This window comes from Symphalangus syndactylus, chromosome 3 (assembly GCF_028878055.3).
Source record: "Symphalangus syndactylus isolate Jambi chromosome 3, NHGRI_mSymSyn1-v2.1_pri, whole genome shotgun sequence".
In the NCBI taxonomy this organism is placed as follows: Eukaryota; Metazoa; Chordata; class Mammalia; order Primates; family Hylobatidae; genus Symphalangus; species Symphalangus syndactylus.
The window spans coordinates 113,248,046-113,268,150 of record NC_072425.2 but is presented as its reverse complement, the minus strand read 5'-3'; the positions used below and the strand labels follow the sequence as shown (position 1 = coordinate 113,268,150).

The window sequence follows — 20,105 nt, the reverse complement described above, 5'->3', positions numbered from 1 at the left end:
TGCATGATTTTCCTGTCAGTCTTAAAATTTTCCCAGTCACTTTCTTTGTAAAGCTTTACTGTTTTCATTTTTTGAAAAATGTTTAAGTACTTTAAAAGTCCTTTTAAAAATTTCTTTTCCACTGAAATGAAATTGTGGCCACTAGGCTAAAATCATATCTTAATGGGATACATTCTCACTAACTTTGGCCTATTTTAGTATTCCATCCTGAGACAGAATCTAGTGTTTACATCAGATAATGTTTCCTTGTGGACATAGTGGAACAAGTATTTTTCAGTGCACACAGATACCCCATAAAATCAGAAATATCCATCTGTAGCCTGTTAGAGACATAAGAAATATAGATATTCCATTAGTATCATTGTAAACAGCCAGAGGTGGCGTGCAGGCTGATTTTCTTTATTTTTTTATTAATTTTTTTTTTGCACACAAAACGATAAACATTTTCTAAAAATACATACAAACAAAAAGATGCATATCAAACATATTAGGAAGGTTGCACATGGGAAGACGGGGAATAGAAATGGGGAGTGGGAATTAAAGAAAATAAATGAGAGAGGGACTTTGTATAGATCAATGATAATAACTCAATCCTCTATTTGACAAAGAAGAAGGAGAAGGAAGAGGAAGAAAAAGAAAGTGGGATAAAGGATCAGAAAGGGAGGAAAATAGAAAAAATTAGAGTATGACTCCAGGGTAGACCTGTTTTGTTGTCGCTGGGTTGGTTGGTTGGTTTGTCTGTTGTATTTTTCATATGTTTCGCCATGTTGGCCAGGCTGGTCTCGAACTCCTAGCCTCAAGTGATCAACCCGCCTTGGCCTCCCAGAGTGCTGGGACACAGGCCTGAGCCACCAAGTCCAGCCCCCACATTGCTTCTGGCCTCCGTGGTAGACCTCCCAGACAGGGCGGCCAGGCAGAGGCGCTCCCCACATCCCAGACGGGGCGGCCGGGCAGAGGCGCTCCTCACTTCCCAGACGGGGCGGCCGGGCAGAGGCGCTCCTTACTTCTTCCCAGACGGGGCGGCCGGGCAGAGGCGCTCCTCACTTCCCAGACGACAGTCGGCTGGGCAGAGGCGCTCCTCACTTCCCAGAGGATGGGCGGCCGGCCAGAGGCGCTCCTCACTTCTTCCCAGACGGGGCGGCCGGGCAGAGGCGCTCCTCACTTCTTCCCAGACGGGGCGACCGGGCAGAGGCGCTCCTCACTTCTTCCCAGACGGGGCGGCCAGGCAGATTTTCTTTAGTGCAGTATTGTGCTGCCCTTACCTCACTGACTCACCTCTCTGTTACCCACAACAGGACTTTTATCTGTGGAAGTTAGTGGCAGGCACATATTACTTCCCTGCTTCTGAATTGATGGCTCAGAACATTGGCACACTAAAGCCATGGACTCCTGTTGGAGGATGCAGGTTACCTAAATGGCACTTTAAGGCCTTTTAGAGGTAGAGTAAGACCTTTGCTTTTAAATTCTTTTTTAACCATCAACTTAAATGTTGAATTAATCCTGTGACAATGATAGTTGGTTTTTGAAATCTGAAATTTTGGCAAAAAGCAAATTCTTTTCTAAGTTGATATAAGCAAGTAACAGTTCTATAAAAATTAAAACCATGGATTGTTATAATGGCTTCATTCTGTAGTTAAAACATTTACAGTGGATTATACTGCTCAGTGTAGTTGTCATTGATTTAATCATTTTCATGAAGATTTATCAGTAGTCACTTCCATCAAAAACAGATGGGATTCAAAACAGCAACAGTGTGTTAAAAAGAAAAGGAAAAATAGTTATGAGAATCTCATGGATTTTTTTTTTTTTTTGCAGTCAGTTTTTTTTCATTTTAATCGCTTTTCCTTTACTTGAATTAAAATACTTTCATAGATTGTGTCTGAGTTTTGAAGCTAGGAAATCATACACATGGAATCTTTACTTATTAAATATTTTAATTGGCTTGATAACCTGTATCTTTAAGATATCACTTCCTTTTAATTAAGATATAAAATGCTACTTGGGTCTTTTAGTACTTTAGTAATAATGTGAAAAGATAGTCTAAATTTCACAAGTAGTGATTTGTTGTAACCAGCGGGGAAAAAAATGAAGAACACATATTGCAGGAGAAAGAACAGTCATTGTCCCAACCATCCTTGCTATAGTTCTGTTCACAATCTATTAACAAACCAATTTTATAAGATAAATTTTGAGGGCCTAAATTGATACCATTAGGTTCCTCTGCCATTGTAGAACAGTGAAGACAAAAGCACTCACCATCTTAATATTCACAGGACTGTGCTAAAGAATAATGATTTAAGATCGAGACAAGAGTTAACTGCCCATCTCACCAACCAGTGGCCTTCCCCAGGAGCTCTGGATGTCAATGCTGTTGCCTTGGATACGTTGCTTTACCGAAAACACAATAAACAGTGGTATGAGTAAGTGTAATACTTTTTTTCCAACTAATTAATAGTTAGTTGTACCAAAACATATGGCTATCTGCTTTGGTTTCCCAGTTATTCTTTCTGAACTTATTATTATCTTAGAGCAAAGACAAGATTTAGGACTACTTTGGTAAGGTTAGATTATCTGAGAAGTTCTTATGCCATATTGTACCAGCTGTCTACTTTTCCTTTAGTTGAATCTTCAGCCAGTCCTTCAGTTAAATCTATGAGCTTGTGTTTAATGAGCCATCTATTTTTGAATTCTATCATTGGTGTGGTATTTGCCTTAGGACTAATTTTCCCACTTGTCATAAAACACAATTTGAAGGAATAGAAGATATTTACTTGTTCCCGGTGGGTCTGAAGAGTTCTATTCATTTTCAATAAATCTGATTTTTAGAAACTGTAGAAGATATAATCACTTCACCTATGGGCCACAAGATCTTTTTCTTATTTCTTTGTCCCAATGTTCAGGACTATTTCATTTAGTTGCAGTATCCTAATGTTGAGAGAGCTGCAGAGTCTTAGTCTGTTTTCCTGTAGGTAATCTTCATCTTGAAACTTGTAAGTTGTATTACCCTCTTTTGGCTTTTAGCCACCTTTCCACCTTAATCATTTTTTCACCATTTTTATTTTTCTATCTTAAGCTAATTTTCTGTTTTTCCTGATATCTCTCTCTCTCATCCCCTTCTGTTTGATTTTTTCCCTTCCCTCTCTTTCTCTCGTTTCTCGTATTTTCTCTAGTTTGTCTTTCCTCTTTCCTGCCTTTTTCCTATCTCTTTTTGTTTCTTTCTCTACTCTTTTAGAGTCCTTGCTTGTAAATTTCCCTGTTAGAGTCACATATCTATGTGTGCTTGTTTGGGTACCTTTCACTAGGTTATTAGTAGCCAGATATTTCTACAAGGAATATTTTAGTACAATTTCCACCTGCTTTACTCTGTGATGTGTTTTGTCTATCAAAGGCAGAGTTCAAAGTAAATTTGACTATTTGTTATTAAAAACAAGTACTGGAGACTTCAATGCTTTTTCTTGTTTCATTGATTATTAGAGATAAGTAGGAAAAGATGAACACATTATTTGCAGAATAAATCAGTAGAATCTCTTCAACATCTACTAAACCATACTTCTTAGTATGATTCAAGACTTTTGATATTTCAAAAATTGGGATCTAGTTCCCTTATATGCCCTTATGAAAGTTATTAATAACTAGAATATATCTCATCCTGGTATATAATTTTACCTTCCTGTGGGTTTAATTAATGAAGAATTTATTTTATTTCTATTTTTAATTTATGATTGAAAAATTAAATTTGTTGCAATACTTGGTACACTTACCTTATCTATATATGACATATAAGATGCTCCTGTTTTTTAAATGCAAAAATAGTATAACATTAAATCCTGATAAGTTAAAAGACTATGCCTTTTTATTGTAATATCCACATTGTCACACTAGATAGAGGTAAAATATTTTAGCCAGAAGATGTGTACACTTCCTATCTACAGAGTTATCTATTGAGGAGCCAGTAAGAAGTCTAAAGTGGAAGATTTATTTTTAATTTACTTCTGCATCTGCAATAATGGCTGGTTTTTACAAAGTATTATAGCAGCAGATAAGGTAATTGTGGTCTCAGAAAAGAAGGCAAGGAAACTTCCTGTTCATCTGTTTAGCATGGATCTAGATTTTATACTTCTTGACTCAGTTATTCCACCAGCTTAAGAAGGGGCATCCTAGCATCATTCTTTAATCTGGCCTGTCCTCAGATGTTGGTATTGTTTTAGTATGGCCCTGTCTCAAAACTGCTATCCCCAAACAAAAAAGTGTATGCAGCTAGGGTGTTGTACAGAGATCACTTTATGTAGAGTTTAAAGTCAGGACTGGTAAGTAATCTCTGCTACTTACTTACTGTGTAACACTGAACAATACTTCCTCTCCTTGCCCTTTTCTTTCTGCACATGTAATACTAGGGATAATACCTAACAGAATTATAAGGATCAAGTGAGGTAATAAGTTGCTGGCATTTAATAGCTAGCTTCTCAGTAAATATTTATACTCTATAAAGTCTTATGTTCCTACTCTAATGTAATCCTGTATCTTCCTTGTTTGGAGAGTGTATACCCACCTAACTTCTAAACTTTCTGAACCTTATGTAAAATTAAAGTGAACAACTCATGCCCAGTTGTTCTGAATAAATAAATCCAACTGTCGCATATAAAATGGAGGCTTTGGATGTTCAGAATAGAGGAGTTCACCATAAAAATCATGTTTGAAACCAATCACAGCTTTTCATCAGGATCCAGTTTTTTCTCTCTTCAAACTTTTAATATAAGCCGAGGCTCTTGAACTACCTGATCACTGGCTCCTTTTGATTTGACCAGTATCTTAAGTAAGTTCAACAGACATTTATTGAGAAACTACAAATTATGAAGGAGGTGGCTAAAACCTTTTTAATAAGGAACATTAGCTCTCTTGACAATCTGGAGAAAGAAACTGACCCTATAATTCATTACAGTTTTAATGATAGTAGATGATTCTTCCTGGTAAAGATATGTGATGTCTATAGCTATTTCCCTAGGAACTCTGTAACTTCATTCAACCAGCTAGCAAAAGACAATTTAAGAAGAGAGTGTTAAAAGAAAAACTTTAGACAAATTAAGTTATACAGAGTTTATCTGAGCAAAGGATTCATGAATCAGGCAACGTTCAGAACCGGAAACAGTTCAGAGAGCTCTGCCCAGCAGTGGATGTAGGAAGCTTTTATAGGCCAAACAAAAGCAAAGTAGAGAAATCATCTGATTGGCTACAGCTAAGCAAATACCTTATTTAGCATGGTGTGATTAGTTTGCTGTCTATGATTAGCTGAATCTCAGCTGTTTGTGATTAGCTGAAACCAGGCTGTTTGTTACAAAAAATCTCCTGAATTAGGCTTTGGTTTGTTTACTAAGTTAGGTAGCAGTTTGTTACTAGGAACTCAGAGAAGGGAGACAGCCTTAGGCTAATGGCGTCTTGTTTGTTTAACAATAGTGTGTTGTTTGATTTAATGAATTTGTTAGTCTTAAATCAAGCCATTGAATAATTTGGTCATATTGTCACCTACTCATGGAAATAGATCCCTCTCATAATTGAAGATCTTAAATTTATTTCTCTTTATTATGCTGTTTATAAAATATTAAAAATATAATTTCCAGTTTATTTATTGATTACTTAGACCTGGCAAGATTACTTAGACCCGGCAAGCTATGCTGGATTTTATATCTTTTCCTATATTTCAAACATGTATATCATGTTTGATGTATATCATGTTTGAAATACATGCTTTTATAGTAAGCCTAACATGCTTTAACAATTTAACATGATATCATGTAAAAGCCTGTAATACTTTAACTGTAAAAGCCTGTCATACTTTAACAATGTAACATGATATATTAAATATTTAAAGCATGACAGGCTTACTGTAAAAACCGAACAATAAATAAGTGTATAAAACATGTTCCCTTAACACACACATAGAATAATTATTTACTTATTTGTTTCCAGTAAGTTCTGTTTTAATATCTTTATATATATGTAAAGTCTAGGTCACATGAGTTTGTTAAATAATCCTGGTAGGTTGTCTGTTACGTAATCTTCATAATCTTATTAGATTATTGCCTAACTCACCCATTCTTATCCCAAAAGATCAGATTCGTTGTCATCATATTTATATTTTCTACTTAAGCTTTTTTGGTCTTTTCAAATTATCATTTCCCAATTTGGCCATAATTCACATTGCAAAATTATTGAGAATCATGAGCTCTTATATGCTTTCATGATCTACTATATAGGCTTTTAATTTTTTTTTTTTTTTTTTTTTAATGGAGTCTCACTCTGTCGCCAGGCTAGAGTGCAGTGGCACGATCTTGGCTCACTGCAACCTTTGCCTCCAAGGTTGAAGTGATTTTCCTGCCTCAGCCTCCCGAGTAGCTGGGACTGCAGGCGCCTGCCACCATGCCCAGCTAATTTTTTTTTGTATTTTTCAGTAGAGATAGGGTTTTACCATATTGGCCAGGATGGCCTCGATCTCTTGACCTCACGACCCACCCGCTTTGGCCTTCCAAAGTGCTGGGATTACAGGCATGGGCCACCGTGCCCGGCTGGCTTTTAATTTTTTATAATGACTTTCACTTCATATGTATTCACAGTTCTCCTTCCCATTTATGTCTTTCAAATATTTTTGGAGTAGGAGACCCTAACTGCAGAAATCTTTTACAACTTGTAAACTGGGCATTGACATAACTCATATATGCCCTTCCCTGTTAGGCTTTCCTTGCATCCTTCTGTTGATTTTAATAAATTAAGAGAATATACATATTCTCCTGTAGCAAATGATTATTTTGTTCCTTAGACATATTTCTGTGAAAACAAAGAACAAAAAGTATATATCTGTCTCGATGTACATTCATGTGCTTCTGTATATACAACATACATATATTTGTTTTTTGGATAATGCTCATCTCCTTCTATGTATCACACACTCTGTTGCCCAATGACTACTGGATAAATTATTATTAACACAATACTGGGCAAATGCATAGATTAATCATTTATTACTTCTGATCATTGATACAAAATATAAGATTGTAGAAAATTAACAAATTCAAGATTTCTGAATTTCCTTTTGATTTGCCTTTACTTGATATCCAATCTCATGTATAGATGTTTATATTTAAGGTTTAAAAATGTCAAATAGTTAGATGTTGAATTTAGTAGATTTTCCCAAATGCCCATGACATAATTCCTACAAGTTTAATTTAAATTATGTTTAACAATGGCTGGGCACAGTGGCTCACATTTGTAATCCTAGCACTTTGGGAGGCCGCAGCGGGCAGATCACTTGAGGTCAGGAGTTCGAGACCAGCCTGGCCAACATGGTGAAACCGCATCTCCACTAAAACTACAAAAATTAGCCAGGCATGGTGGCTGACACCTATAATCTCAGCTACTTGGGAGGCTGAGGCAGGAGAATCACTTGAACCTGGGAGGCAGAGGTTGCAGTGAACCAAGATCGTGCCATTGCACTCTAGCCTGGGCAACAGAGTGAGACTCCATCTCAAATAAATAAGTAAATAAATATTATATTTAACAATGGAAAGGTAAAGATTAAACTACAGATTTTTGTGTAATTAGAATGAATGACTCTTACTGTCTTGGGTTCTTATTTTGATTAAGCCACTTGTATGTAAAAAATTATCTTCTGAGAAAGAGTAATAGCTGTTAATTGGATTAATGTATCTGTTGAGTTACTTTCGATCTTACTGTGTGATGTTAATGAGTCTAGGATTCTAAGATAGGGCTTAGTCATGGCCTTATAAAGACAGAACTCTTACAGATCGGTTACCGTTACTGCATGACTACAAAATGTTTGTCAGATGGAGCTATCAGTCACATTGGAAATCAGGTAAAAATGAGGAAACCAAACCCATTCTTAGCCATTACTGAAACAACTGAATTCGTTTCCTCCTAGATAGTGGATTTGTAGTCATTCTCATGCAAAGAACATATTGTAAGGTACAGTTCTTAATATTTTATGAATGAGGTACTTAATTTTGGGTTGTAATTTTTATTATTGCTTCAGAACATCATCTACCAAATTCTATTTCCATATTCAATGGCATTTGGTTAAGCAAAGTTATAAACTCAGTAATTGTTCACTAACTGTGACAAATTAAAGGGGAGAAAGGCTCTAACACTACTTTGGATTCAGAAAGCGATATTCTAAAAAGAACCTCAGTAGGTCACGCAGAAAGCTCATTTCATGTTACTATTGTCAGAAGCTGCTTTTACAGAGTTTTTTCCCTGTAGTGGGTGGTAGTGTTGGAGAGTATTGTAAATGTGCACTGTCAGACTTTTTCAGTCCTTAACAATATTCGGATGAATTCTATGTCTTTTTGCTTATGGGTATTTTATACTCTTTGTAACTATTTCTATATACAATTTTTTTAAATTTAGAAATACTAACAAGTTTTCTTATGATGAAAAATCAGTGTCAGAAACTCATCTTGAGCTATCATTCAACTTAAAAAGTAAGTCTCCTACCTATTGGGCACAAAAAATAATTTGGAAAGGAAATGTATTTATAACTACTTTTTAAATTCCTATGTTCCTGCTTTCCTTTCTAGCTAAAGAGGTAAGATTTTGGCCGGGCACAGTGGCTCACGCCTGTAACTCCAGCACTTTGAGAGGCCGAGGCGGGAGGATCGTGAGGTCAGGAGGTTGAGACCGTCCTGGCTAACACGGTGAAACCCCGTCTCTACTAAAAATACAAAAAAAATTAGCCGGGCGTGGTGGCGGGCACCTGTAGTCCCAGCTACTTGGGAGGCTGAGGCAGGAGAATGGCGTGAACCCAGGAGGCGGAGGTTGCAGTGAGTGGAGATTGCGCCACTGCACTCTAGCCTGGGCGACAGAGCAAGACTCTGTCTCAAAAAAAAAAAAAAGATTTTAATGAAAATCAAGTGAAATTTTCTGTGATACAATTAAATAGTTTACATGATCTATCTCATTAAACAAGGCTATTCTTGGAGAAGGATTTATTTTTTCTTTCCTTTTTTTTTTTTTTTTTGAGATAGAGTTTCGCTCTTGTTGCTCAGGCTGGAGTGCAGTGGCGTGATCTTGGCTCACTGCAATCTCTGCCTATCAGGTTCAAGAGATTCTCCTGCCTCAGCCTCCCAAGTAGCTGGGATTACAGGCATGTGCCACCACACCCAGCTAATTTTGTATTTTTAGTAGAGATGGGGTTTCTCCATGTTGGTCAGGCTGGTCTTGAACTCCCGACCTCAGGTGATCTGCCCGCCTTGGCCTCCCAAAGTGCTGGGATTACAGGCGTGAGCCACCATGCCTGGCCAGATAATTATTTCTAATAAAATAGGAAGCCAAATCTTTTCTTCCTATACTAGGGAGTAGATAGCATAGTATTTAAGGAGAGAGAATTAGAGCCAGACTAACAGGTTTAAATCTAATCTCTTTGTGACCCAGTTTATTCTGCCATAAAGTGCAGATAGTAATAATTCTAGCTTCTTATGGTAGTTGTGAGGATGAAATAAGTTCATATATATAATATATGTAGACAAGTGCCCAACATATAGTACATGCCATATAAATATTAGATATCATTTTTATTGCACATTACATAGCTCATATAAATGTTATCTGTTGTAATCATCATGAGTTTCCTGCAATAGTAGAATTTCCTGGTAGTTAAAAATTATTTTAACTAAGGACTTTAATACTATAAGCATTTAAAAGTAATCAAATTATAAAGTGAGAAAACTGTATTGTAAGCTGGTAAAGTGATTCTGTCACCTCATTCTTCATTTCTTAGAGGGAAAGACAAATATTTACCTGTTGTATATATCCATTCATTATGAAATCCTATAAAATCTTAATAAAATTGATGGAGAATATATACAAAAGCAATTAAAAATGTTTTGGTAAAACCTATTGGGCTTTGCCTTTTTTTTAAACGGTCAATCTAGTTTGTTATTCAGTTACTAAATTCTTTCCCCCCCTTCCTCCCCATTTTGAATGGAGTCGTGAATTAACATAAAATGGAGACTACATATAAGCATTCAAATCACATTTAATATACATATTTTTGAAAACCTGTAACTAAGTCTACTTTTGTGTATGTGACTAGAGATAACTGTGAAATAGATAATTTAAATTACATGTGCATTCCTATAAAAATTATTGTAAAATATATTTCTAGGAAATTAGATGGTGTTTGGCTACCTTAGGAAATAGGTATTGAGGCTGAAAAACATATTCTTTCCCTAGACTACTTATATATGGAAATAATAATTCTGTCCTATTATGTAAAATGTAACACCAAAGCTGCAATTATCTTTTGAGTTGGTTTTATCCTGAAGAACCAAATATGAGGAAAGGTTAATAATAAGCTTTCATTAATTTTCCATTTATAACTTAATTTATCATCGAATATAATTAACTTTTTATTAGCTTAATAGAAAATGGGCCTCAAAATAGCAACTAGATGAGAGGAGTTTAATCATCTTGATGTATATTAATACAAACAGGTATTTTATTACCCAGCAGTTTTTAAACTTCTTAATTACAGGAATTTGTAATAATAATTTGTTTTTGTTGCTATATAATCTGTAATAATGTCAAGGCCATCTGTAATAATGTCCAGGCACTGAAGAATTCTGAAGTGCTTAAAAGACACTAGGTCATTATTGTTATGCCAATTTTATATCTTCATTAAGAGTAATCTGAAGATTTTCTGTTCTTTGAAAATTGGTAATAACCAGAAGTTACCATTTCTTAACCATCTATGTAATAAAAAATTGGTATGAAGATTATGTCTGACAAATTGTCTTTTTTTTTCCTGTTTTCCAATGGATTAAATAGATATGCCTTGAAAGAGGATAGAGGGAAAGTATAATGGAGATCATACTGAAGCCAAGAATATGAAGCAAAATTTAGGAGAAATGCTGGGGAGAATTTTAACCAGAAATTTAACATATTGAAAACCATTAAATAACCACTCAAGAAATTATTTTCTTGTGAAAAGAAATTCAAGTAGTATTTCATCCTTGCTTTACAGGAAAAGTTATCAAAGTCTTGACCAGTTATCAGCAGAAGTTAGCCTTTCTCAGACTTCACTGGATCCAGGCCAGTCACAAGAAGGAGATGGAAAACAAGACACATTAAATGTAATGAGTGAAGGTAAGAAAACAAAGAACTATTTGAAAATTACGCTTTTCCTGCACCATCTATATTTTGGTTGTAGATGATTGCCAGAGAATAATAGTGACATCCCTGTTAATCATGCTAGAAATTAAGCAGCCATTATGATTAAAAATGGTCTGCCTTTGTGTCTTTCTCGTATGTGTGTTTGTGGCTAACCTTCTCAAAACACTTGTCTTTGTTACCTTCATTTACTCACTTCCTGTACTTTTTTTACCCCTGCCAATCTAGCTTTTGTGTCACTTTAATAAAAGGACTCATCAAGGTAATCAGCTATTAACATATTGCAGAGAACTGCTAAAGTCAGTTCTATCTTATTCCATTAAACTTCTCAGCAGCTTTTGACACAACTGACCACTTCCCTCATTCTTGAATCACTCATGGTACCTGGTTTATTGAGTATTTTAAAAATTTTCAGGAACAAACATAAAAGTGTTTTATTTTTTCCTATTACTGCTTTCAGATATGCAATATCAGCCTGTCTTCCCATTGGGTTGCATCTTCCCAACATCATTTGGTCCAATTCCCTAACTTTTCAGGCTAGTTTGAATTATATGGTCCCATTTCAGTTTCTAAGACTCAACCTATTGGTTTTAAAACCAGTCATCTATTCGGTTCAAAGCTCTTTTCTTTCTCTCCGTCAGCATAGGTTAAAGCTGTTACTCCAGCACTTTGGATTGGATGAGTTCACTGGTATGATCTGGCTCTCAATCTTTTATCTTTCTTTCTTTCCTCCCAGTTTATGACTTCGGGTATATATGAGAGCTAGGGGAAGAAAGATAATCCCCTACCTCAGGGGAACCTGCATTCCCTTAAGCCTCCAATTTTTACCCTGCCTTCTCTCTTGCAATAAATATTGGCACTATAGCCATTATCCTAGATTCTATTCTTTCTCCTTACAATTACAGTCAATTTATAAACAAGTCCTGTCAGCTCCCATATAAAACATGCTGTATACATTTACTCATAATCTTCTCTATTACTACAACCTTAGTCTCTGCCATTTGGAGCAAGATGCTTGCCCCCTCACAGTCCATTCTCCACATAGTAATCAGGTGACCTTTAAAAACTTAAATCAGAAAATATTATAAGCCTGCTTAAAACTCTCCAGTGGCTTTCAATGGCAATTAGAATAAAATCCAAACTGCTTTTCCTAGCCTCCTACTTGACCTTGTTCTTGCCAGCATCTGCCTCATTTCATACCATTCTTTTTCTTGTTCTGTGTACCACAGCAAACTGACCTAGCTATTTCTTCAGGCTGGTTCCTACCTTGACTGTCTTTGCACTTGCTTTTTCCACTGCCCCAAAGCTTCTTTCTTAAGGCCTTTGCATGGTAGATTCTCTTCAAATGTCATCTTTCTAAAGAAGCTTTCACTGCCTGCCATACTGTAAATAGCCACCCCCATCCCCATCTCTGTTCCCAGCCCATCCCAGGGATGCTCTATCATACTGCCATGCATTTTATTATGATTCTTGTCTGTAAACCCCCTCTGAACTGTAAGGTTCATGAGGGTAAAAATCTTATCCATCATTTTCACCAGTGTGACTAGAGTCTTGACACAAAATAGGCAACTTATTAAACATTTATTGATCAAGTAACCATATAATGACATAGGATGTGAGGAATAAAGTAGAAATTCATTTAACCAGCAGGCTCAGGCAGTGTAAATATTGTGTTGAACTGAATTTTCTGCTTTCTTTAAGTTGGTTGTTGAAATGTTCTCAAAGGGCCTTAATCTTAATATTTTAATATTTTAGTACTTTTTTATAAATCCAATAGTAACTTGGATTCACTGTCATAATCTATAATGAGTATATTTTAAAAGCTAATTCATAGTATGAATGAATTTATTTATGATGACTCTTCATCTAAAAGACATTTAGGATTTTATTCTAATTTTTAATTATAGGTATTTTGATATCAACAGGACAAGAGTAATAATGAACATTTTGACACTATAAAAACAACTGTATTGTCTTCAATAATTCAAGGTTTAATAACAGATTAAAAGTTACTTACAGAGTTTCCATACCCAATTATTTAATAAAATGAGTAAAAATTAACCGAAAATCAACTGCCACCCAACAAGAAAGGAGGCTGCATGATAAGCATAATAGACTATAAAAAACTGGTGATCAGGAAGGAAACATGTTCTCATGAGTTAAGACTCCTAGAATTCTCAACTCTGATTTTAAAAAACTGAGGAATTTTGGACAGCTGAGGCAATGGAGTGATGCAGGTTTGAATCAGCATATCCTAAACAAATATAATTAAAAAAAGAGAACAAATAAAGCCACACAAAACCCAAGCTTTTAGCATAAATAGCAGACATGAAATAAACTTCAAATTGCCTGGGAGTAGAAAAATAAATACCAAATACAAGCAGGCTCTCATGCTCCTGTAACAAGCTGTGAGCACAGGGGTGGAGGAAAAATTGAACTGTGCAAAAGAAGGAATTGGGATGTGTGAATTTTGATTGATCAAAAATCACCTCTAGAAAGATAGTCAACCCTAAGTGTGAACATATGAAAACAGCATTCTGGTAAAGTACATGTAGGATGCAGAGAAGCAGTGTTAAGAAGGTAAATTTAAAGCCAGAAAAGCCATACAGTAAAAACAAACAACAACAACAACATACTTTGGCACACTGATAGAAGAAGGTACTTGCGGCAGCACTCCTCTTGAGGGGGCACGAGCTATGGGGAGTCTGTCCCTTGCAGACCCCTGACCCAGTGATGGATGAATAAAGTACACTGACACACAGATACTCTGCTCTGCCAGTCCAGCTGAAGGTCCCAGCTGCTTACAGGCTCTCTGCTGAGTCCTGTAAACAGTTGTGACTCAGCCCTGATCAGCTAGTCAGACTGATTATTCAGTAAGATTAATTAACAAAAGCTTGAGTCAACACCATTAGAGGGTAATTGACATTGTGGGGAGTAAAGGGCACTTAAGCACCCAGGGTACATCAAAGGTTAGTCTTAAGGTCACATGAGTAAGCAAGCTAGCTAGCTAAACTACTCTGCCTTTCCTTATTACTATTTTAATTTGTTTAACTAAAGGTAAAGGGATCAGGCCACCTTTAGCCAGATCTATTACCGAAGTTATGCAAACCTCTGGCCTTCCAAGAAGATTTGTGTCTCTTTCTGTAACTATCTCTAATATTTTTCCCACCAGCCTGATTGAACCCCAACAGGTACTCTTTTTAAAATTTCATAAACCATCCAAATCACATAGCCCTTTCCATAGAAATCCTGAGGAGCAAACACACTGTCTATGCAAAACTATTTTTTTCTTTCTTTAAAATTGAGTATCTTTATTATTTTTTTAATTTTTTTATCTCCATAAGTTATTGGGAAACAGGTGATGTTTGGTTACATGAGTAAGTTCTTTAGTGGTGATTTGTGAGATTTTGGTGCACCTATCACCTGAGCAGTATACACTGCACCCAACTGTAGTCTTTTATCCCACATCCCCTTCCCACCCCTTTCCTCTGAGTCCCCAAAGTCCTTTGTCTCATTCTTATGCCTTTGCATCCTCATAGCTCAGCTGCCACTTATAAGTAAGAAAATACGATGTTTGGTTTTCCATTCCTGAGTTACTTCAGTTAGAATAATAGTCTCTAATCTCATCCAGGTTGCTGCAAATGCCATTAATTCATGCCTTTTTATGAATGAGTAGTATTCCATTTCATACACACACACACACACACACACACACACACATACATACATACATGCCAGTTTCTGTATCCACTCGTTGATTGATGGGCATTTGGGTTGGTTATACCTTGTAAAACTAATTTAAAAAATCACATAAATTGAGAAAAATAATTAAGCCAATGAACTTCACCGCCCAGGAAAACAATAGTGAAGCAGGAAAAAAATGTCATAAAGCCATATAATTTTTGTATCCTATTAAAGTAACTTTTAAAATTGATACATAATGGATATACATATTTTGGGGGTACATGTGATAATTTGATACTTTCATAAAATAAAATCGTATAATTTTATTAAATATCCTCCAACAAGCAATTAATCATAAGACAGAAACATTTCAAATTGGAAATCAAAACCTAAGAACATCAATGTCTAAGAAATAAGAAGAAATGACGTGTCATGTGAGGAACCCAGTGGGAGGTGATTGCATTATTGGGGCGAGTCTTTCCCAGGTTGTTCTCATGATAGTGAATGAGTCTCACAAGATCTGATGGTTTTAAAAAGGGGAGTTTCCCTGCACAAGCTCTCTTGTCTGCCACCATGTGAGATGTGCCTTTCACCTTCCACCATGATTGTGAGGCATCCCCAGCTATGTGGAACTGTGAGTCCATTAAACCTCTTTTTTTCACAAATTGCCTAGTCTTGGGTATGTCTTATCAGCAGTGTGAAAGTGGACTAATATAGTAAATTGGTACCAGTAGAGTGGGGCACTGCTAAAAAGATACCCAAAAATGTGGAAGGGACTTTGGAACTGGGTTAACAGGCAGAGGTTGGAACAGTTTGGAGAGCTCAGAAGAAGATAGGAAAATGTGGGAAAGTTTGGAACTTCCTAGAGACTTGTTGAATATCTTTGACCAAAATGCTGATAATGATATGGACAATGAAATCCAGGCTGAGGTGGTCTCAGATGGAGATGAAGAACTTGGGAACTGGAGCAAAGGTGACTCTTGTTATATTTTAGCAAAGAGACTGGCAGCATTTTGCCCCTGCCATAGAGACTTGTGGAACTTTGAACTTGAAAGAGATGATATAGGGTATCTGGTGGAAGAAATTTCTAAGCAACAAAGCATTCAAGACTGATTGGGTGCTGTTAAAGGCATTCAGTTTATAAGGGAAGGAGAGCACAAAAGTTCAGAAAATTTGCAGCCTGACAATATGATAGAAAAGAAAATACCTCCTGCACATGGTGAAACCCCGTCTCTATTAAAATACAAAAAAAATTAGCCGGGCGTGGTGGCAGGTGCCTGTAGTCCCAGCCACTTGGGAGGCTGAGGCAGGAGAATGGCGTGAACCTGGGAGGTGGAGCTTGCAGTGAGCCGAGATCGCACCACTGCACTCCAGCCTGGGTGACAGAGCGAGACTCTGTCTCAAAAAAAAAAAAAAAAGAGAAAAAGAAAATAACATTTTCTGAGGAGAAACTCAAGCCAGCAGAGATTTGCATAAGTAACAAGGAGCCGAATGTTAATCCCCAAGACAATGGGAGAAATGTCTAAGCCCCAAGCCTTGGTAGCTTCCACATGGTGTTGAGCCTGCAAGTGCACAGAAGTCAAGAATTGGGGTTTGGGAACCTCTGCCTAGATTTCAGAAGATGTAAGGAAATACGTGGATGCCCAGGCAGAAGTTTGCTGCAGGGGTGGGGCCCTCATGAAGAACTTCTGCCAGGGCACTGCAGAAGGGAAATGTGGGGTCAGAACCCCCACACAGAGTCCTTACTGGGGCACCACGTAGTGGAGCTGTGAGAAAAGGACCACTGTCCTCCAGATCCCAGAATTGTAGATCCACTGACATCTTGCATCATCCACCCAGAAAAGCCACAGACACTTAGCACCAGCCAGTGAAGGCAACCGGAAGTGAGGCTGTACTCTGCAAAGCCACAGGGGTGGAGCTGCCCAAGACCATGGGAACCCATCCCTTGCATCAGCATGACCTGGATTTGAGACATGGAGTCAAAGGAGATCACTTTGGAACCTTAAGATTTGTCTGCCCTGCTGGATTTTGGACTTTCTTGGGGTATGTAGCCCCTTTGTTTTGACCAATTTCTCCCATTTGGAACAACTGTATTTACCAAGTGCCTGTACCCTCATTGTATCTAGGAAGTAACTAACTTGCTTTTGATTTACAGGCTCATAGGTAGAGGGAACTTGCCTTGTCCCAGATGACATCAGACTGTGGACTTTTGAATTAATGCTGAAATGAGTTAAGACTTTGAGGGACTGTTGGGAAGGCATGATTAGTTTTGAAATGTTAAGACATGAGACTTGGGAGGGGCCAGGGGCAGAATCATATGGTTTGGCTGTCCCCACCGAAATCTCATCTTGAATTGTAACTCTCACAATTCCCACATCATGGGAGGAAGCTGGTGGGAGGTGATTGAATTATGGGGGCAGATCTTTAGTGTGCTGTTCTCATGATAGTGAATGAGTCTCAGGAAATCTGATGGTTTTAAAAAGGGGAGTTTCCCTGCATAAGCTGTCTCCTCTTGTCTGCTGCCATGTGAGATGTGCCTTTCACCTTCCACCATGATTGTGAGGCTTCCCCAGTCACGTGGAAGTGTGAATCCATTAAACCTCTTTATTTCATAAATTTCCAAGTATCAAGTATGCCTTATCAGCAGCGTGAAAATGGACTAATACAAGGTATCTAAAGAAGAATGGACTTGAAAGAAAACTTAATCTAAAACATTGAAGAAAAATGGGAAAACAACCAAGAGAATGAAAATGAGATAAAGAAAGAAGTAAAATGAGTTAGGAAGTGGTTGAATTGGAAAGGCAAGAATATCGAATTTACATGTTTATAGAGTCACTGGAGAAGATAAAATAGTGGAACAGAACTAATACCAAAATCTATCATTCAAGAAAAACGTTTGGAAGTAAATGAAGACATAATATACAAATTGAAAGATCTAACCAAGTACTAAAGAAAATTTACCTGAAGTAATCACCTACAAGACAAATTCTACTAAAATTATTACATAGTAACAATAATGAAAACATACTGGTGACTTCCAGGCAAAAAGATGAAACAAACTAGAAAGGGAGAAAAGAATGAAGTTGGCACTAGATTTGTCTAGTTGTATAAAGGTAACAACTAGAACTAAAATATAAACCTTCCTAAATAATTTTTTTAAAGCAAATGTGTCATCTAGAAAGAGAAGCATAGCAAATTTAACAAAGCAAAATAATTTTCACAGCAGACAGCCTATCAAAAGAAATTAATGAAATGGCAAACAACATATACCAAGGAGAAACAGTAAATATAACTATATACATAAAATTACAACAAAATTATGATTTATTCTGAATGGCTAAATATAAAGGAATAGACAAATGTGTAACAGGCAAATAAAAATACAAAGAAGGGGCCAGGCATGGTGGCTCATGCCTGTAATCCCAGCACTTTGGGAGGCTGAGGCGGGCAGGTCACTTGAGGTCAGGAATTCGAGACCAGCCTGACCAACATGGTGAAACACTGTCTCTATTAAAAATACAAAATTAGCCAGGTGCGGTGGTGGGCCCCTGCAATCCCAGCTACTGGGGAGGCTGAGGCAGGTGAATTGCTTGAACCTGGGAGGCCGAGATTGCAGTGAGCTGAGATTGCGCCACTGCACTCAAGCCTGGGTGCTAGAGTGAGACTGTCTCAAAAACAAACAAAACCAAAAAACACAAAGAAAGCAGGGTAGCAACCCTTATATCAGATGGGTAGATTTTAAACCAAAATGCATTAAGCATTACAAGGAAAGATACATTTTAATGCTAAAAAAATTAAGATATAACAGGATTATACCACAAATAATGACATCCGCCTTTATATAAGGAGACATAGATAAAAATCCAGTGACAGTTGGAGACATACTATTCTAAGACAAATCAAATAGACAAAAAAGAATATAATACACCTAAACAACAATCACTAGGGTGTATCTTATGCTCTACGGAACTTTATAACCTGAAAATAGATAATATAACTTCTTCTTAAGTACAGATAGAACAGTCTCAAAAATGTTCAGAAGTTAGCTCATAAAGAAAACATAAGCTGGGTGCAGTGGTGCATGCCTGTAATCCCCCAGCTACCTGGGTGGATTGTTTGAGCCCAGGAGTTCCTGACCATTCTGGGCAACACAGTTAGAACCTATCTCAAGAAAAAAAGAAAGCAATACATTTATAAAGTAAAATATTACAAACAGTATTCTCTAATTTCTAATCACAGTGCAAAAGAACCCTAGAAATTATTGATAACTTTTTTTTTTTTTGTTCAAAAGGGCCCCTCCACCTGGGTATAAACCCATCAAACAACTTGTGGGTAACAGGGAAATATAAGCTGAAATTAAAATTTCCTTTTTTAAAATTATTATTTTCAGTAATTATTATACTCTGTCTTTTTAATATCAACTTTTATTTTAGATTCAAAGGGGTGTATTTGCAGGTTTGTTACATGGGTATATTGTGTGATGCTGAGGTTTAGGGTACAATTGATCCCATCACCCAAGTAGTGAGCATAGTACCCAACAGGTAGTTTTTCCACCCTTGCCCACCCCCCAACACCTCCCCTTCTAGTTGACCCCAGTGTCTACCACTGCCATCTTTATGTCCATGAGTATTCAGTGTTTAGCTCTCACTTATAAGAGATTATATGTGGTATTTGGTTTTCTATTCCTGTGTTAATTCACTTAGGATAATGGTCTCTAGTTTCATCCATGTTGCTGCAAAGGACATGATGTCATTCATTTTTTTTTTTTTTTTGAGACGGAGTCTCGCTCTGTTGCCCAGGCTGGAGTGCAGTGGTGCAATCTCGGCTCACTGCAAGCTCTGCCTCCCGGGTTCACACCATTCTCCTGCCTCAGACTTAGGTGCCCACCACCACGCCCGGCTAATTTTTTTTGTATTTTTTTTAGTAGAGACGGGGTTTCACCGTGGTCTCGATCTCCTGACCTCATGATCCACCCGCCTTGGCCTCCCAAAGTGCTGGGATTACAAGCGTGAGCCACCGCGCCCGGCCTGTCATTCATTTTTTATGGCTGCATAGTAGTCCATGGTGTAGATGTACCACATTTTCTTTATCCAGTCCACTGCTGATGGGCTCCTAGGTTGATTCCGTGTGTTTACCATTGTGAATAGTGCTATGATGAACATACGAGTGCATGTGTCTTTTTGGCAGAACGAGTTATTTTCTTTTGGATATATACCCAGTAATGGGATTGCTGGGTCGAATGGTAA

The 20,105-nt window shown here is 37.2% G+C and overlaps 1 protein-coding gene across 12 annotated transcripts in view; it reads left to right on the top strand.

Annotated features, from left to right (window-relative positions):
• Positions 1 to 20,105, top strand: part of RUNDC3B (RUN domain containing 3B) — a 206,080-nt gene that overhangs the window by 182,426 nt on the left and 3,549 nt on the right. For 8 of the 12 annotated variants that reach the window (XM_055272825.2, XM_055272822.2, XM_055272826.1 and 5 more), the window contains 2 exons: positions 2,274 to 2,420; positions 11,030 to 11,151. In XM_055272825.2, the coding sequence (XP_055128800.1) occupies positions 2,274 to 2,420; positions 11,030 to 11,151 (269 nt within the window). The remainder of the gene's footprint in view (positions 1 to 2,273; positions 2,421 to 11,029; positions 11,152 to 20,105) is intronic. The other 4 variants (XM_055272827.2, XM_055272823.1, XM_055272829.2 and 1 more) reach the window with 2 other exon arrangements.